The sequence below is a fragment of the Cetorhinus maximus genome, chromosome 14 (genome assembly GCF_964194155.1).
Source record: "Cetorhinus maximus chromosome 14, sCetMax3.hap1.1, whole genome shotgun sequence".
Classification (NCBI taxonomy): Eukaryota; Metazoa; Chordata; class Chondrichthyes; order Lamniformes; family Cetorhinidae; genus Cetorhinus; species Cetorhinus maximus.
This window is the reverse complement of record NC_135892.1, coordinates 92,118,153-92,136,415: the sequence shown is the minus strand read 5'-3', so window position 1 is coordinate 92,136,415 and position 18,263 is coordinate 92,118,153. Positions and strand designations below refer to the sequence as shown.

Genomic DNA, 18,263 nt, shown 5'->3' with positions numbered 1-18,263 from the left:
TTAATGTCCTCATTTAGTTTTGTGCAGTGCTGCATCCACAAAATTATTATATAATCAATGTATGAAGCACATTGGGAAAAGAAAAATCACAAGAAACAGGAAGCAATACTTCACAGGTGGGCTCCCCGCACCCAGCATAAATGTTGGGGGCGAACCTGCCTCTGCTTGGCCTTTCGCCCCACTTTAATTTTTCAGCCATGGACCTTTAATTATTATAATTGCATTCCATCCCAGGAGGAAGTCTCTCTTCAGAGAACTGCTGGCTAATCGGAGGCCTGCAGCTCTGCAGTACAGGCAGCGCCACTGGGATTGGTGGCCACTGCCAGTACTGTACTATGGACATCAAGGTTAAGTCCAAGATCTCACCAGGGCTGGGCTGGCAGAGGCTGGAGGAGGGGAAGGTGGATGCATGGAGGGAAAACTGTGGATGGGTGGGCCTTCGATTGGCACCGGAGACCCTGAAAGGAAGTACCCTCCCCCTACTTTCACTGGCTAGCAGCCCACTGGGTTATCCCGTCAGGAAGTATATTGGTCGCAGGCTTCTCCTGCCACCTGTTAAATCTGAGCAGCGGTAGGATGAGGCCCTTAAAAAGGTATTAATTGCCCACTTAAGGGCCTCAATTGGGTCACCAGCGGGCAGCCCACCCAACGTCTCCCCTGCTGCTCATAAAATCGTGGAAGGAGCAGGAAGGAATGGGCATGGCATGATGCCCTCTTTAATGGGTCCTCCTATCTGCTTTCCCGCCTCCAGGTAGCTCATAAAATCCAGCCGTATATTTCTATCAAGAACTTTGCGATACTAAATATTAGAGATTGTTACTCGTAAGAGTAATTCAAAAGTGGTACATCTGTGGGGGAGAAACCTCACTGCACAGTCCACTAACAAAAATTTATTTGTCTGACACAAATTCAGTTGTTTAATTTTTAAAAAAATTTCGGATTTGATGTTGATGAATTGAGGGTGAGACCCATAAGGACGGACTGAAGGAAGGCAATCAGATATTGGAAGTAAAGACTGTGGTGATCAAGATCTGGGACTGACGGGAGAGATAGTTCACGCAATGTACACCAATGAGCTGGGCTTGGATTTTAGCTCAGAAGTGGGAAGGGAGCAAGAGGCTGTTTTGAGATTGGGAATCCCGGAAGTATGGGTGCCCTGAATGTCCTGGAGTTTACCTGTAGGTTTTCCACCTACAGCCAGACTGATTGACCAACTAGAGGCCTGTCAAGTGAGAATTTCTGCAGTTAAAGGTTGTAGCTGAACAAGCCTGACAGCAGGTAAGTCCAATGGGAAATTGGGAGAGATCTTATGGTGGCAGGGCGGGGTAGAATCCAATCCTGGGGGAGAAGTCAGATCAGGGAGCAGGTGGTGGTTGGGGTGTGATCCGATAGCGACAGGGGGTGCAGAGAGATTATGGGGAGTCGTTAACTGGGTACCTTGTTGGGCCTGAAGGAAACACTGCTGCTCCTACTGGTCCTCAAGCAGTACTGTAAGGGCACTTAATGCATAGATTCAGCGCTTCTCACATTCTTTCACTTGTCGGGTTTTCCAAGGCCTGGAAAATTCAACCGACAGAAAGTGAAAATAGAATGACTGTAATAATGAGGCTGTGTATCTTCACTGTAATATTTAAATGACAAAGCCACCTCTTGCGTATGCATTAGTCCCTCATCCTGCCTCCATTGAAACCAGAAGCGGGCAGATTCAAAGTGAGTGTGTTCCTATTTCAATTTTAAAAAAATTTAATATCTGGCCCACCCTTTTTTGGGAGTTAAAATTCAGCCCGTGCCTCTGAGATCCCTGGCATCTAGATCTACTGGTGGCCAGCGTTACTTCTGCTCTTCCTCTTCTTTATGTTGCTTCTCCTCATTGAGGCCGACCTGTATCAGAAAAGCATCCTGCAAGAAATGTCAGACCCTAATTCAAATATTTTATTCATCATTTTTGATAGTTCTGGTGTGCTCTAGGTGCCTAAGGAGTAACTCTACCCAATGTGACAGGCAGAGCACATCCAGCACATTAAACCATATTAGATATTTAGATAAAAGCAAAAAACTGCGGATGCTGGAAATCCAAAACAAAAACAAAAATACCTGGAAAAACTCAGCAAGTCTGGCAGCATCTGTGGAGAGGAACACAGTTAACGTTTCGAGTCTGAATTCGGACTCGAAACATTAACTGTGTTCCTCTCCGCAGATGCTGTCAGACTTGCTGAGTTTTTCCAGGTATTTTTGTTTTTGTTTTAGATACCCGTTTCATGCCTGAAAATGAGTGCAGCACTATAGGATTTCTATGCCTATATTTCTTGTAGCAGCTGGTTGCAAACTAATGCTGCTGGAGAAGGGCCCGTTTTTGCTATGCTCAATAATCATTGACTATGCCTCCTTGCACTGGTCCTTAGCAGCTTTCCAACACTACAATTTCCACTTCTGCCAACTAGCAGGTGGCCAAGCTGTGCTGCTGTTTGTGCGGACACCCATCCACTCTATTTAAATTGATAGACTGCTGGATCTCAGGTTCGTAATTAGGCAGGAGAGAAAATGTATGCCTGTCGCTGTCACATCTATCAGATGGAACCACTGCTGCAACGGATGGTCAGGACAGTCCAAAGCAACATGTAGCCAGAGCCATTTTCTCTTCTCTGCTCCTCTGTTTTTGAAGAATTCCCTCCCACTTCATTTTTGTAATTGTGTTTCCTGCTAAATATCTTGTAGTCCCACTCCATAGCTGACTGACGGCCCTTCCCAACAATCTCATCTTCCCAGTGCTGCTCTTCTATGGCAGCTCCAGTGCTGTAGAAGGTAAATTGAAAAGAAAATTGTTGAAGAGAAAAAGAGAAATACAGGAAAAAAACAGGGAGAGAAAGGGAGAGGGAAAAAAGTGAAGAAAGAGAGATTAAAGTAAGGTGAGAGATATTAAAATGAATGAGAGAGAAAAAGCAAAATGAATTGTGAAACACACAATTGAATATAAGAGCAGGGAGATTATGTTGGAGCTGTATAAATTGCACTGGAGAGGGTGCAGAGGCTATTCACCAGGATGTTGCCTGGGCTGGAGCATTTCAGCTATGAAGAGAGACTGGATAGGCTAGGGTTGTTTTCCTTAGAACAGAGAAGGCTGAGGGGGGACCTGATAGAGGTATACAAAATTATGAGGGGCATAGATAGGGTAGATAGGAAGAAACTTTTCCCCTTAGCGGAGGTGTCAATAACCAGGGGGCATAGGTTTAAGGTAAGGGGCAGATGGTTTAGAGGGGATTTGAGGAAAACATTTTCACCCAGAGGGTGGTTGGAATCTGGAACACACTGACTGGGCGGGGTGGTAGAGGCAGGAGCCCTCACATTTAAGGAGTATTTAGATGAGCACTTGAAATGCCATAGCATACAGGGCTACGGGCCAAGTGCTGGAAAATGGAATTAGAATAGATAGGTGCTTGATGGCCGACACAGACATGGCAGGCCGAAGGGCCTGTTTCTGTGCTGTATAACTCTATGACTCTATAAAGAGAGAGATGAAAGTGAGGAGTGAAAATCTTACATGTAGAAAAGGGACACAAAAGTGGAGGAGAGAAATGAAAGTGAATGAAAGAATTTCACAAGAAAAAGTTACCAGCCAGTTCAACTCCAGCAGAGTGTAGAAAATGTTAAATGAAGATTTAAGATAGGCCCAGTGACAACATTGGTAGGAGAAGTACAAGTAATCTAAGAAGCGAACAGTTAAAATGTTAAGCAATTTTAATACATCACCTCAATCTTAATATTGGCAAACAAATTAAGAAGCACAACAAACCAAAGGAACAGCAGAAAACATGCTATTGCTATCACAATCTTGGCAAAAAGTCAAGAATTTCAGAGTTAGCACAACACATGCAAAAATTAATTTTAAAGATTCTTTTAAATAGTTAGCATGTTACTTTTACATTAGGAATTAAATCTAATTCCAATTGCACATTACACTATATACCTTCTGTTCCAGCCTGAGGTTTAGTAATGTCCTGAGCTGGTATGGGGTGTTTTGGAACATACTTTTTGGAAGGAGGTAGACCTTTTGATGGAAAAATTATTTCATGGTCAGATAGAAAGGTGAAAAAAAATCAAGTACATGTTTAAATGGATTAAAATGCCAAATGGTTAAATCCAAGTTGTATGATACAATTTAACTTGAACATAATGCTTCTGCCATGAAGACATGAGGTTTTCTAAGGCTGTGCATAAAGCTTTGCCTTACAAGAGCTTAAAGAGATTAAAGAATTGGGCACAGAGGCATATGTTATGCCCCCAATTTCCCAGTAATAAACACTAGAAAATCAGGAGTGATGCAAACTGCATGTGTCTGCCTCCAAACTGAAGTCTATTTCATGCTACCATCAACTGATACACTGTTATGAAGTCAGCCTTGAAAACGTTACATTTAAAAATATAATAAAAATTCAGAAAATCTCAAAATAAAGTTGAAATTTAAACAGATTCTGGAAACAGTAGGTTAATCACTATCACAAATAGAAAGAGGGGTTAACATTTTGAATGTGACCTTTCTGATCAGCTGCTGACTGACATGTTATGCACCTCTGGAATTTTTTGGAGGAAAAATTCAATAAGACTTGGTTTTGGGTGCAAAGATCACGACATATATTTACTCTGCACCTCGTCCCATTGAGGCAGACAGCATGCAAACTTTGGGCTTGCCTGCTCATCAACATGATTGTAGTGTGCAGACCAGCACAAAACATGCTGCTGATTGACTGCGCATCGCACATCTAGTCTGGGCTTCTTTAGAGCATCCTGCCCATTTTAAAGGAGAACTAGGGTGCAACAACTGCAGGGAGGCTTTGTTGGAAGGAGCAACAAATGGAGCAACTGGCCAGAGAGAGGACTCCCAAGTTTTTGGATGGTGCTGGAGGCCCTGGTGATGGGAGGTGAAAAGGGGGAGAATGTTTCCACAGGGGAAAAGGAGGCCCTCAAGGCATACCTTCTTAGGCGGACCCTTGGGATCAAGGATGACTTGCTTCCACTCTGTTTTGATGGGTTCTGAAATAGCTGATAATTCCAATGTGTGATCTGCAGACTCTGCCACATATAGGGCAGGTGGCGCTTCAATGGTTGGATAGATGGCTTGTTTGGATATTTATGCGCTCTCTCTGAAGCCTCGACTTCACCTCTGCACATTTCCAACGAAGTCTCTCAATGTGGTCGGTGCCTTCTCGAATGAGCCTTCTCCATTTTGGTTGATCACAAGCCAAGGTTCTCCCATGAATCATTGGGTATATTGGACCTCTTCAGGGATGCTTTGAAGACATCCATAAAAAGTTTCCACTGTCCCCCTGGAAGTCTCCTGCCACAGCCAACTTCCAAATAGAGCAACGTGAGCCTGGTGTCAGGCATACGAATGGCGTGTCCTGTCCAGCAGAAGTGATTAGGGCCTTGATGCTGGGCAAGTTGGCTTGGGAGAGAACATTGTTGATGAACCGCCTCTCTTGCCATCGGACTTAGTATATCTTGTGAAGGCACTGCTGGTGGTACTCCTCCAGTGCTTTGAGGTGCCTGCTGTAGGTCGTCCAAGTCTCTGAAGCAAATTAGAAAACATGCCTTTCACTTAACAGCTGGAAAACTAAGTTCCTCTTCCAACCAGCTCCCACAGGAAAACATCTCCCCCAGTCAATTATGATCCATGGTACAATCCCGGAATATGTGGACCATTTTCCGTATCTTGGGAGCGTCCTCCCGACGAAGGCAGACATAGATGTTGAAATTCATCATCTCCTCCAATGTGCCGTTGGCTGACTGAGGAAAAGAGTATTTGAAGACCAGGATCTCAAACCTGAGACTAAGGTCATGGTTTACTGGGCAGCAGTGATCCCTACACTTCTTTGTGCTTTGGAGACTTGGACAACCTCAAGGCACACCGTCTAAAGAGAACGGGCACAGATGGCCAGGGAGTTGAATTCCTGGAGACTGGCCCTGAAGACATGGCTGCATTGCTGGGAAAAATTCAATGGCCTCACACAGGTGGTCAAGATCAGTGAATGCATCTCCTACCCACCACACAACCAACCTCTCAGGCTGCTCAGTTCACCATGGGTTAGCCAGCAGGAGTCCCTTAGCAGTCAGGACTCAGGCCTAACATTCGAATACTCCACATCCTCATCGCTCACTGACCGAGCTGCCAGCCTCACACCCATTTCTCGTTGCTTCCACTTCCTTCCAGCTATTTAGCTATGGCAGATGCATGACCGAAGCACACTGCCTGGTGACTCACCACATGCTGCTCCTGACTCTGTTTTACCCTTTAATGTATGCAGTGCCAGTATCTGAGCTGGTAGCTGAAAGTGTCAGATGAATTAATGATGCTTCTTGATCAGATCTCAGTTGCAGCTCTCACCCTTCCTCATGAGCTTGCAATGACTGGTGGCAAATCTTGGGCCTGAATTTCAAAATTACCCTCCGGCGGGTTTTTAGGCAGAGGCAACATGAAATTGAAGGAATGGGATTCTCTCTGGGTTCCTGCCCATTCGACCTCACAGCGATTTTACGCTGGGGTGGGAAAAGCCTCAGACAGGATGCCGCTTTTGCAACAATTAAGGCCCTTAAGGGCCGTTTCCCACCCAGCTTAAATTTTTAGGCTGGCGGGAGGCTTTACCTGGCTTGGGGCAAGCCCGAAGAAGAACAAACTTAGATCTCAGGCAGGGGTGGGAAGGAAGGACACCTCCATCAGAAGCCCCCTTCTGACTGTGGGCACCCATCCCCACCTTAAGGTCCAGTAGCTGCTGGGCCTCCCCACCCACCCCCCACTGACCTCTCCCCCAACACCCCGATCACCCCTTTTGTGCTCCCCCCTTACCACACCAGGCCTTCTCTACCCTACCTGTCCTGAGACCCCTTACCTTATCCTCCGGTCCCGGGACCTAGGCTCCGGCATCTTGCTAAAGTTCCTCTTCAGTCCACTGCAGCTCTTGTTGCTGCAGGGACAGGAGAGCTGCCAGCAAATCAGATTGGCTGGATCTTTCCGAATGAGGGGCAGAAGTCCTGCCTGCAGCCAAATGACACTCATTTGAGTGTGAAATGGCTGCAGAACACTCAGAGCCAACTCTTTGGTTGGTGGGAAGGGAAGCCCTGCCATCCGAAAAATTCAGGCCTTGGTATCTAAAACTGACAAGCTAGAAGGGGACTTTGGGGTGAGGGAGGAGGTCCTGCCCTGTCTCTTGCAGGATAAGATGGCCCATAACCGCAAAGAGCAGCAGAGAACTGCAACAAGCCCTCTGTAGGAGACAATGTACCACATTGAGGCTGTGACTGAGCCTGTTGCATCCAGCGTCACCGAAAACATTAAAGATGATAGTACGTTTTTGCCTTATGCCCCATCTCATTTTCATCCAGCTATCTAACATGGTGAAAGCCAATGTTGAAAGCCATGAGCCTCTTGTTTCCACCCAGACGCCCCCTCTCTGCAGTGCCATGTGCATGGAGTCAATTGCCCCCTGCACCACTGCAAATCCCGCTAGCCTGGTAAAGCCATGTGCTTGAAGGTCCTGCTTCTCTCTGGATAGTGAAAAGATGATGAAGTCCACTCTGCTACACAGGACCTCTGTCACATCTCTGATGCAGTGATGGACAGCGAATTATGTGATTTTGCTAATCTCGCCTGGATGGGTCAGCTGATATAGATATTTAGGCCACTGCCAGTACTTTTCCTGCCATGCTATGCTATTGCAGATTTGGTTGTAGGAGGTGGCACAGCTCTTGATGAAATGCAGGTCCTCACAGACTGCTCTTAGCTGAAATGGAGATAGGAAAAGTGCTCCCTAAAGACGCTTCTATTGAGAGCCCTACTCCTCCTCCCTCTGTGTATTTCCCCTCTCCACTGCCTATGTTCCATTTCCAATTCATACATACGAATTAGGAGCAGGAGTAGGTGACATGGCCTCTTGAGCCTGCTCTGCCATTCGATAAGATCATGGCTGATCTGATTTCTCCACATTCCTGCCTATCCCTCATAAACTTTCACCCCCTTACTTATCAAAAATCTATCTACCTCTGCCTTAAAAATATTCAAAGACTCTGTTTCCACTGCTTTTTGAGGAAGAGAGTTCCAAAGACTCACGGCCCTCTGTGTGAAAAATCCTTACCTCATTTCTGTCTTAAATGGGCAACCCCTTATCTTTAAACAGTGACCCCTGGTTCTAGATTCTCCCACAAGAGGAAACATCCTTTTCACATCCACCCTGTCAAGACCCCTCAGGGTTTTAAAGGTTTCAATCAAGTAGGCTCTTACGCCTCTAAATTCCAGCGGATACAAGCTACATTCCACAGCCAAAGAGATATTGCAACTGTAACCCTCATTGGTGAAGCAGGTTTTCTCCTGATAGACCTTCCAACTCCTCTAACATCCCTTTCAAGATCCAGCACCATTTCCCACCATTTCCCTGTAAATACAAAAAGTTTGTAAAACTTCCAATAGCACTGAACTCAGTGCTTCAACTAACTTTGTACTAGCAAAAGAAAGCCAAATTAACTCACCTGCAAGTTGAATGGTTAGCCCCTTTAAATAGCACTGGGGGGAGGTGGGGTGGGGGTGAGTGTAGGGTGATGGAAGGGGGTCCCATGCAGCTGGCTCCATATTCAACTGGGAGTGATTAAGAAAGGGTCATCCAAAACAGCGGATCGTGCATCAAATCAATGTTAGAGGCTGTCTCACAACGAGATCCAATCACTCTAATATTTCCAGTGCACCATGGCACACCTTCTGGCACACTTTTACAGTCAGGACATGCAATATGGGCCATGTTAAGTGGCCAGAAGCCTTCTATAGTTGACATTTTTTGAGTTTCAGGCTTTCATAGTGCCGGCATCACTACAACAGTGAATTTTGCAATCTCTGTTTTTAATCCAGATTTTGAACATTTGCAGATCAAAACATGTTCCACCAACTCCATATTAATGGAAAAGAAAATCAAGCATGGTGTAAAATGGGGTACCAATGCATTATCCAAATTTTTTGACCCAGAGATAAAAATTAAAAGTACCCTCAATATTTCATGATATAAACTAACCAAAAAATGTTGGAATGTAAAAGGCCAGTTAGCATTTTAAAAAGCAAGATAGATTAATACTTCAGGTTGGATTCAATATCAGAATAGGCATAGTCAAGCTGATGAGGTCATTTGTAGAACTGAGTAAAACACATTTGGAGTGGAGCACAACTGGTTTAGGTCAAAAAATTATTGTTATGTTATGATGCGGGAGGTGGTACGTGCCGGGCAGACCAAATTCACAAGGAAAACTTGGCCGTGCTATCACAACAGTTTTGCAATTTTTATTTACTACGAGAAGATTTGTGTACTGAATTCAGAAGTAATGAGTCCACTATCGCCTTTAGTGATTTTAAAAATTAAATTAAAACGCTAATTAACAGAAGAAAAGAATTCAAACACATACAGAAGATTACAGTTGATATTATAACAAATACCAAAATTCCTAATTAACCTGACTCTCAAAGACATACCTCTTTTAAGGCAACAGTCCAAAATAGATTCTAAATTGAAATAATCAATCCAGCAAGGTTACCACATGCACCTATTCAACAGTGAAATCCCAAAGGCTTTTTAACATGACTTTAGTTATTGCAGCAGCACTTCTTCTTCAGAGTGGCTAGAGGCTTTTTTCCAAGGCTGTTTCACACAGTGTACCTTTCAAGATTTTACATGGCCACCCGATATAGCCTTTCCATCCTTCTTTATATATTTCTCTCTCTTTAATGTGTAAAATCCCATTGTTCTACGTGTCTTTGGAAATTTACTTTTTCCATAATATAAAAATCTTTCATGTTGTCAATATGGCCTTTTCCTTTTGGAAAAAACATATTGCTTTGCCTCACATCGTGTTAGTTGTAAACATTATACCATCCTTTGACAATCAAACAACCCCTTCACTTATCTAAAAATGCAAATTTCCTTCACACCCTATCTGTGGAACCCTCATCCAAGCTTATCCATCTCCATTTCAAAGGTCTGTTTTACACCTACTCTTTTGATAATTGCAATCCTGTAATATAAGTGTCTCTAGTCTAATTAAATCAGTCATAAAGACAGAACCATCCACACTCACACCCATAAGCCTACAATAATATCATGAAAAATATGATAGTTTTATGACAGTTACCTGTTATAGGATGTGTGTAGTTCAGTAGGTCTCATGAAGAGGCCCTGAGTCTTGAATAGTTTAACTATGCGTTTATTAACTACTTTTAACTACATTCATATATACAGTATAAGAACTAAGCTAGGAGCTATCCCCATGCTTGCCTCTACACATATCTCTGTCCAATACCTGACTTCCCTCTGGGCCTGGGTCATGTGTTCCTTTGCATCACAGTATGGGTGGTACTGTTCCCAGCCCTATCTATTTTTATACTTTCTATGCCATACCTTAATACTATACCTTCCCTCAAGTCTTTATCCAACATATTTACAATGCATTCCTGTTTACCCAATATATTTTCATTACTTCTACTACCCCTTTTCCACCATCCCTGCTCCAACCACCCCCTCCCCCCCCACCCCACCCCAGTCTCTGTGTTTACAGGTTCAGGCGGTCTGGATGCTTTATAATTCTTCCGGGTCTTGTCTTTACAACAGTTGGAGGAGTGGTAAACTCTACTGTACTGGGTAAACCTTAATGAACAGGAAGTTGTTTTGGATGTGGTTGTTCTGGCATTTGGTTGGTTTATCTTAATTCTCTTTTTACATTCTTTGGAGTTGAACTGCTCCTTCTCAACTCCCCATCTGGTATTATCGTTGGTCATTGATTTATCCTGTTCATTACGGGGAGAACAAACTTACAGCTCATCTGTAGTTGCTCACACTGTTTTTTCTTTCTATGTGCAGTTTGCCGCGATGCACGTTGGGATGAAAGATGTTTTTTCCTTTTGTCTGGGTGTGACCTATCAATCGGCTTACCTTGCAGTTTAACTTTCTGTACAATGACGTTCTCATTGGTTTAATTCCTTGCCTTACTGAGCTGTGCTGCTTCTCTGTTCCATCATCGTCTGGTTAACGGTTGTACTGGCCAGAGGTTGCAGCATCTTTGTCATGGTGTCTTGAGGTGTCTTAACAACAGATGTCGGAGCTGTAGTTGAGGCTCTTTTTGCTGCTGGTTCATCTCTTGGCTGCCTTCCACTCAAGGTGTCACGGTAACCATCTGAGTAGTTGGCTGGTCTAACCAACGAAGAGCTTCTGGCACCTGGAAACAAAATGGACAAACTGGCTCTGCAAAGAGTGAAGACAATCCAGAGCTAAAGTCCCAGTTGGGACTTTCAGGAACTTGCAGTTCTGTGTAATTCACAACAAAGATTGTTTTGACGGCTCCTGCCATTTTAAGGAGGTTTAGGGCAACACAGGTATCTCTGCTCAGAAGAGGAAAAGTCTGGTTACGGATGACGTACATGACTTCAAAGGTTTGTTTTCCGGCATACTTTAATGGTTCCAGAATTATGCCTTTAATTGGAAGTCGGATTCCTCTGGGCCCATGGAGTGGTGTGTCTGCTGCTTGTAGCCAGAGTCTTGCAGCCACAGTTCCTTGTCCGAGACGACTGTAACACTGGCTCTCATGTCCAATTTAAAGTACGTGAGATGATCATTAACTGAGAAGTCCGTGCCCAGGACAAAAATCCCTGATCTTTGAACTCACCTAAGAAGCATAGTTGTGTTTCCTCTTGGTGTGGTACCTCAGCCTCGTGAATTACCTTGGGATCATCTGTTCATCTGGTTGTGTTAGCGTTCCATAGCTTTCAGAAGTGTTCTATGCAGCTGCAGTTAAAACACTGTGCTGAGACCTTCAGGCACTGATTATGCCTGTGGGGTCACTTGGCTCCATGGTGTTGGCATGGTTGCCCACCCTCTAGTGGTCAGTTAGGGTATTGCCCCTTGGTCTGGAATGTTCCTGCTTCTCTGCTGTTTTACTAGCTGGACAGTGGGGATTGCTCTGCACCATGGCTTGGTTTCGCCCCTTAAGGTGGATCTGTGCTGTAAACAATTTCGGATTGCCTGACAATCTGATTGGCCATTTCAAGAGTCAAATTTTCTTTAGCTTGAGACATGCCTGAAAGTGTATTGTCCACCACTCCGACAACAATTCTGTCCCTGATTAGCTCTTATTTCAGATCACCATAGTCATAGCCTTCAACCATTCTGTACAGCTCATTAATTCATGAATGAAGAGTCAACAGGCTGGCTGTTGGACATATTTGTTAAACTCTGCTCTTTCAAGGATCTTGTCACTGCTCAAATTAAAATATGTGTCAAATGATTTTAAAATTTCAGCAAATTTTGCTGAGGATTCATTGATTCCTTGTCTAGCTATTATATAGTCAGCTACTGGACCTACCAAATAAAGAAGTGTGTCAACCTCTTCAGCTTCTGTCTTTTTGGCTAGGCCTGAAACAACCATGTATCTAAAGAATCTCTTTCTCCAAAGGCCCCAATTTTGTGACTGGTCCGGGCCTTGGATGAGTCCAAACTGGTGTGGTAAGGCCCATTTTCTATCCATGGTCATTTAAAATTAAAAGTGTGTATAGCTTTAAAAGCTGTTAGGAGATCCAAGATGGCACTGCCATATGCTTCTTATCAATGAGGTTTCCTGCGCTTGTTGATTTTGGCAGGGTCCCGCAGTAATCGTGGTCACAATTTCTGTGTTTTAAATTTTCAGCAGCAACTCCCTCGGTTGACCTTTCTTGAGACTTCCCCGCAACATCTAAGTATTTTTATGAAATTGTCGATTCCCGGCTTTTGCTGGGTCTTTTAACTGTCAATTATTTGATTTTTTTTTGTTCAGAGTAAGCTCTGCCACCACGTGGTGAGGCATTGACTTGGGACTCAGGCTGTTTGCAGTGCTTTTTAAATCAACAATTCTAACTGCTGCTAGCTTTTTAAACTTGTTCTGACCAAGAACTTAAGTTTCTTAGCTCACCTCTGATAGGTCTTCTGACCCTGCACTTTTTGGGTATTGAAGCTGGACTTCCAGGGATACAATGGAGTCTTCTGCTGCAGTGTGGAGTTTTATTTCTGCCTTTTGCTTCCAAACCTGCTTTGGAGCTTTTCTCTGGCGATCTCGTTCGGCACCTTCGCTTCTGGTGCTTTTTGTCAGGTCAGAATGCTGCTCTTTTAAACTTCCAGGTTTTAAATCTCTTCTCCAGCTTCTGTGAGGTTGTGAGTTGTTCCAATAGCTGCCACTGCTGCTACCATATTGCAAGATGTTGTGTGTAGTTCGGTAAGTTTCCTGAAGAGGTTCTGAGTCTTGTATAGTTTAACAGTAAGTGTTTATTAACTTCTTGTAACTATACACATACATTCAGTATAAGGTCTAAACCAGGAGCTGTTTCTGTGCTTGCCTCTGCGCACATCTCTGTCTAGTACAAGACTGCCCTCTAGACTTGAGAAAAGTATTCCTTTACATCATAGTGTGGGTGGTACTGTACTCAGTCCCACATTAACCCTTTCTATGCCAGACCATTCTACTATATTAACCACTTTGACACATCATCACAAGTCTATTCTGCTTAACCTGCTAAATTTATATATTTTTTTAAAGCAAAACTTCAATAACAACATCTATCTGTATTTAAACACCATCTTTAAAACTGAAAAAAACATTTCAATGCATTTTAGAGGGAAAGTAGGAAGGAATAGTTCCCAATCTAATCCAGGAGAGTTAGAAGATGTGCAGAAAGCTTGATCTAAATTGGATGCTAAGTAGGTGAAGAGAGAAGAATAAAGGCAGAGGAGTTCAGGGATTGAGTACCAGAAAGTGGAGCAAAGGTGGCTTAAGGTTCTGTCACCAGAAATGAGTCAAGAAAGGGGCACGCCCAGAAGACCAGAGCTGGTTAACCAAAAGGTAGAGGATGGGGAAAGAAGGTAAGAGGATATCGTAAAGATAAGATGTAGCCAAACCTTGAAAGCATTGGAAATTAGGATGAAGATTTCAAAGTCAGTGCAATGAGGGCAGACAGCTAATGGCAGTCAGTGAGAACAAAAGTGATTTGATGCAAGATAGAATGTGAATGGCTCAGATTTTAGTTGGTTTAAGTTGCAGAAGCGAAGAGGATGGGAGGCCATCAAGGAGTGTGATACAAGATTTGAGTCTGTATGTGACAAAATCGAGTATATGGATTTCAGCAGCAGCTGGGGTAAGGGCATGGTAATTGGGGATGTTGCAGAGATGACAGTAAACAGCCTTACATGAATAGGATCAGTGGGTTGGAACACAATTCTAAGATAAACAGATTGTCAAGGTATTGCGTGAACTGACTTGCCTTGAAGGCGTGGACAGAGGAAGGAATTGAATTAATGTCAGTGGAACTGGGGCACAACGAGGGTTTATAGTTTTATTGATGTTCAGTTGAAGAAAGTTGACACTCATCTACTAACAATGGGTGGAATTTTCTGTGTCCGTTGGCATCGGGCATCATGGCGGGCGTGAGCAGATAATATGGCGGGAAGGCCAAAAATTGGTTTCATGACGTCATGAAACTGGTTTGCGATCGTCCACTCCGTCCAATGTCGAGAACTTCATTTTAATACGTCTGCATATCATGAGCCCTGCTCATGGAATCATCCACCCACGGTGGATCATCCAGGCACGTTGGTCTTATGTTTCACAACTGAACATAAGTGGTGTGCACCTTGCGAGCTGCACTTCACTCGAGACTTTGAGGCTTGTTTGCTTATCTTGCTTGGGGCAGCATTTGCAGTCATCAGCGCCGGGCTTTATAGGCAGCACCATATCACTTTTAGGGGGGCTCACGGGCAGGTCTCTACTTACGAGACCAGCCGTAAGGCGGGAGTGGCTTTTCAACGGCTGCAGGACTATGGCTTGCTTGGGGAAGGGGGAGGAGTGGCCTCAGGCAAGGGAAGAGGCTGCAGGCTAGGGCATTACTGGGGAAGGGGGGTATCCCAGAATGTGGGGACATGTCGTTCTGTGCAAGTGGTCTCAAACTGGTGAGGGCTGAGCAGGCAGTCTCCAGGGGAGATGAGTTCAGATGGACATGTGAGGGTGTGCGTGAGAGAGTGAGTAGTGATGACCCTTGAGCTGGCAGTGAGTAGGATGCCAGTGAATGTGTGATGGGCTTGTGAGTGTGTGAGTTTAGAGTGATGAATTGGTTGCCGTACCCTGGCAGCATGGATGAGATCATTCATCCTCTTTCTGCACTGGATGGCCAACCTCTTCTATGCAGCGTTGGCACTGGCCACCACTGCCACCACCTCCCAAACCAGAGTGGTGACACTGATGGGTCTCCTGTGGCCAGAGCAGGGGTAGAGGACATTGCAACGGGCTCCAATGGTGTCCAAAGGCATTCCAGGGATGCGTTACTGAATGGGAGGCTGCAGTCTTCTTGCCTTTCGGGGCCATGCCTTCTGTGCAGCAGTCCTGGGCTGGAAGCACTAAGAGGTGTGCACGTGGCTGCACTTTAAATATGGCACCTGGCGTGAGGAAGCAGCGAGGTAAAGGCATGGCAGGTGAATCGGAGGCTGCCCGCCAGCGAAACGGCATGCTTCCTAGGAATGCATCATTAATGAGGCAGGATTGGGATGATGTGGCTTGAAAACCCGCCATTACAGCCAGCAGGTAAAATGTCCTTTTCCCGCTGCTACCGCACTTAGGGCAAATCTGGGCCGATTCCACCCTATGTCATTCAGGCAGCAGGAAAGTGGGGGTGCTGGGGTTGAGGGAAATGATGGAGGAATAGAGCTGATATGGAAGCTCAGGAATTTTCTATAGCTTTCAGTAATACCAGTATATCCACATCTAAAACAGAATGTTATTTTATTTCTATATATGCTATGATTGTACATGAGATTTACCTGCAGACAATGGAACAGAGCTGTGGAATATGTTTGTTCTGACCAATTCTGGCTATAGCAATTTTTTCCCTCAGTCAGCTATGAAGCTGGTACTGATCTTCTTAGAGGTGGTATGGCAAAATATTCCAATTTACAGTATTTTATTTTATGAATACAATTCCTTTTAAATGACACTATAGTCACTAGACTATCATTAATATCAATGCAATACTAGCATTATGTCTGTCACATATAATGCATATTGTCTGTTAAAAGTTGTTTTAGGTAACTATAAAAAATACTCACTACTTACATTCCCTGCAATTTCAACCAGACACATTCAAGATCCTAGACTACTGGAATAAAAAGACATGAGCATAGAGAGTTTTATTATAGACAGTTGCTGCAAATGCAACTAACTTTTTTTTCAGGGTCACATGAATAACTAATTCACTGGGAACAGAACAAAACTCTGAGAACCACAAACGAAAAAGTGTCCAAGTCTTCAAACTTTTGCCTTTTTTCAAAGCCTCAAAGATTTGCTTGAGTTTCCTGTGGCATTGCTCAGTGAGAATGTGGTGCTTTATAGCATAAGCTCCCTAACTTCCAACATCAATTATCGTCCTTTCTTTCAGAAGAGTCAGATATTATTCCACCTTCGCTCTTCTTGCATTCTGTTCCCCCTGCCTAACCACAAATGTGTCTCTCTCTACATCTGTCCATCTCTGCACATTTGTTCACAATTCCAAGTAAAACTGCTAGGCTTGCAATGAACATCTACTGTGAAAAGCAGCTAAATCTTCCCAGCTACTCATCCTCATGAATCCAGCAGGTTTACTTAGGGGTTTCTACCAGCCATGTGTAACTCACCCGTCAAGAACCAGTGGCACTACCACAGATGTTAATTCAATATAAAAGCAGATTTTCTCTGCTGTGTGAATAGGATAGCTCTTTCCCCCTTCAACTATTTGTTTCTCTCTACTCTTCCCTCAGCTAGATCCTCCTCACCTTGTACCCTAGTTCCATGCCTGTTGAATTTATCTCTTTCTCCTCATATATTTCCTTTCTCTCAAGTTTCCCTTTGCACAGTGTTGCTGAATAAAGTCAGAAGTTTGTTCATTGGAGATGTACTCGTATGCATACATGTATTGTTTTCCCTTTTCCTTTTCTTCTTCAATTAATATCTCTCTCATTTCCTTGCTCTTTTTGCACTTCTTTGTACAAGTATATTAAAAATGAAACAACACACAATTACCAATATATTTGTAAACTTGCCTGCACTCTAAAGTGAATGGTTTGGGGAGTTGTTCTTTTAATAAATTGCAAAAGCATTAAACATGTTGAAACTATTTTTAATACTGTGTTCTTGACTTGATGTAATTCTTTCTTTAGTTATGCAGCTGTTGCAAAAGGCCAAGTGGGAAATGAGTCATTTTGTTTGCAAGCTCATTCTCAAAATATCAGTTTCAGTCAAATTGTCAGCAATAATTGTACACGTTACACAGTAAGACCTACAGCCAGGATTTGTGACACTGTTCGTTCACCTGTCAGCTTTAATAAACAGAATGTGAATGTGGTGTTTGTAAATACTACTTTGAGTTAAAGGGGTTTAATTTCCAAGGAGCCTTCACAAACGTCCTCTGTAACAATGGCAGAAAATCCATGGCAGCACTGAAAAAAACAACATTTAAACGGGCCCTCCATCAACGTTACACTGGGCGATCACAAGAATTCCCAGAGAAATTCAACATGAAAGACCTTTGAAAATGTCTCATAGCACTACAGTAGAGATGATCGGAGAAGAAGCTCACGTTAGTAAGGAGGGTCTCAAAACTATTTATCATACTTATTAGTTCACCAAAATTTATCAACCATCTGCAACCACCGTTGTTCCAATGAAGTCCAAAAAATATTACTGAGCATGGTTAGTCAGATAGCTGACCATTGAGAGTGATTTCTCCTATTAGCTGATGTGTGTAACAAAACCTTAAACCTTTGTAACTGAATAAACAGCAACCACAGCTTGCATCTCAATAAAGCCGTTAATTTAGAAAAACATCCCAAGGTGCTTCTCAGAAACCTAATGGAAGAGAATTTGACTCCAAGCCAAAGAGACATTAGGGATGACTAAAAGCTTGGTCAAAAGGGTAGGTTTTAAGGAAGGGAGAGAGATGAATAGTCAGAGAGATTTGGGGAGGAAATTCCAGAGCTTAAGGCTTAGGTGACCTGGGCCTAGATTTTCGTACCCGGGTCAGGTTTGCGGAGTTGGGTGATTTCCCTGCTCGGCGAACCTGACCTTTAAACATGTCCATCCTCAGGTAGGACTTTCGAATGGGGGGGGGGGGGGTGGATGCTGAAACAGGAGTTGGGGCAGACAACCCGGGACAAGTGTAGAGGCTGTCGGGTGCGGAAGCGGGTTGGGTGCAAGGCCTG

The 18,263-nt window shown here is 43.8% G+C and overlaps 1 protein-coding gene across 5 annotated transcripts in view; it reads right to left on the bottom strand.

Annotated features, from left to right (window-relative positions):
- LOC144689829 (CAP-Gly domain-containing linker protein 4-like) overlaps positions 1-18,263 on the bottom strand; it is a 350,052-nt gene that overhangs the window by 103,873 nt on the left and 227,916 nt on the right. For 4 of the 5 annotated variants that reach the window (XM_078557236.1, XM_078557238.1, XM_078557240.1 and 1 more), the window contains one exon: positions 3,965-4,045. The exons of the other annotated variant lie outside the window; for it this stretch is intronic. In XM_078557236.1, coding sequence (XP_078413362.1) covers positions 3,965-4,045 — 81 coding nt within the window. The remainder of the gene's footprint in view (positions 1-3,964; positions 4,046-18,263) is intronic. 5 annotated transcript variants of the gene reach the window in all.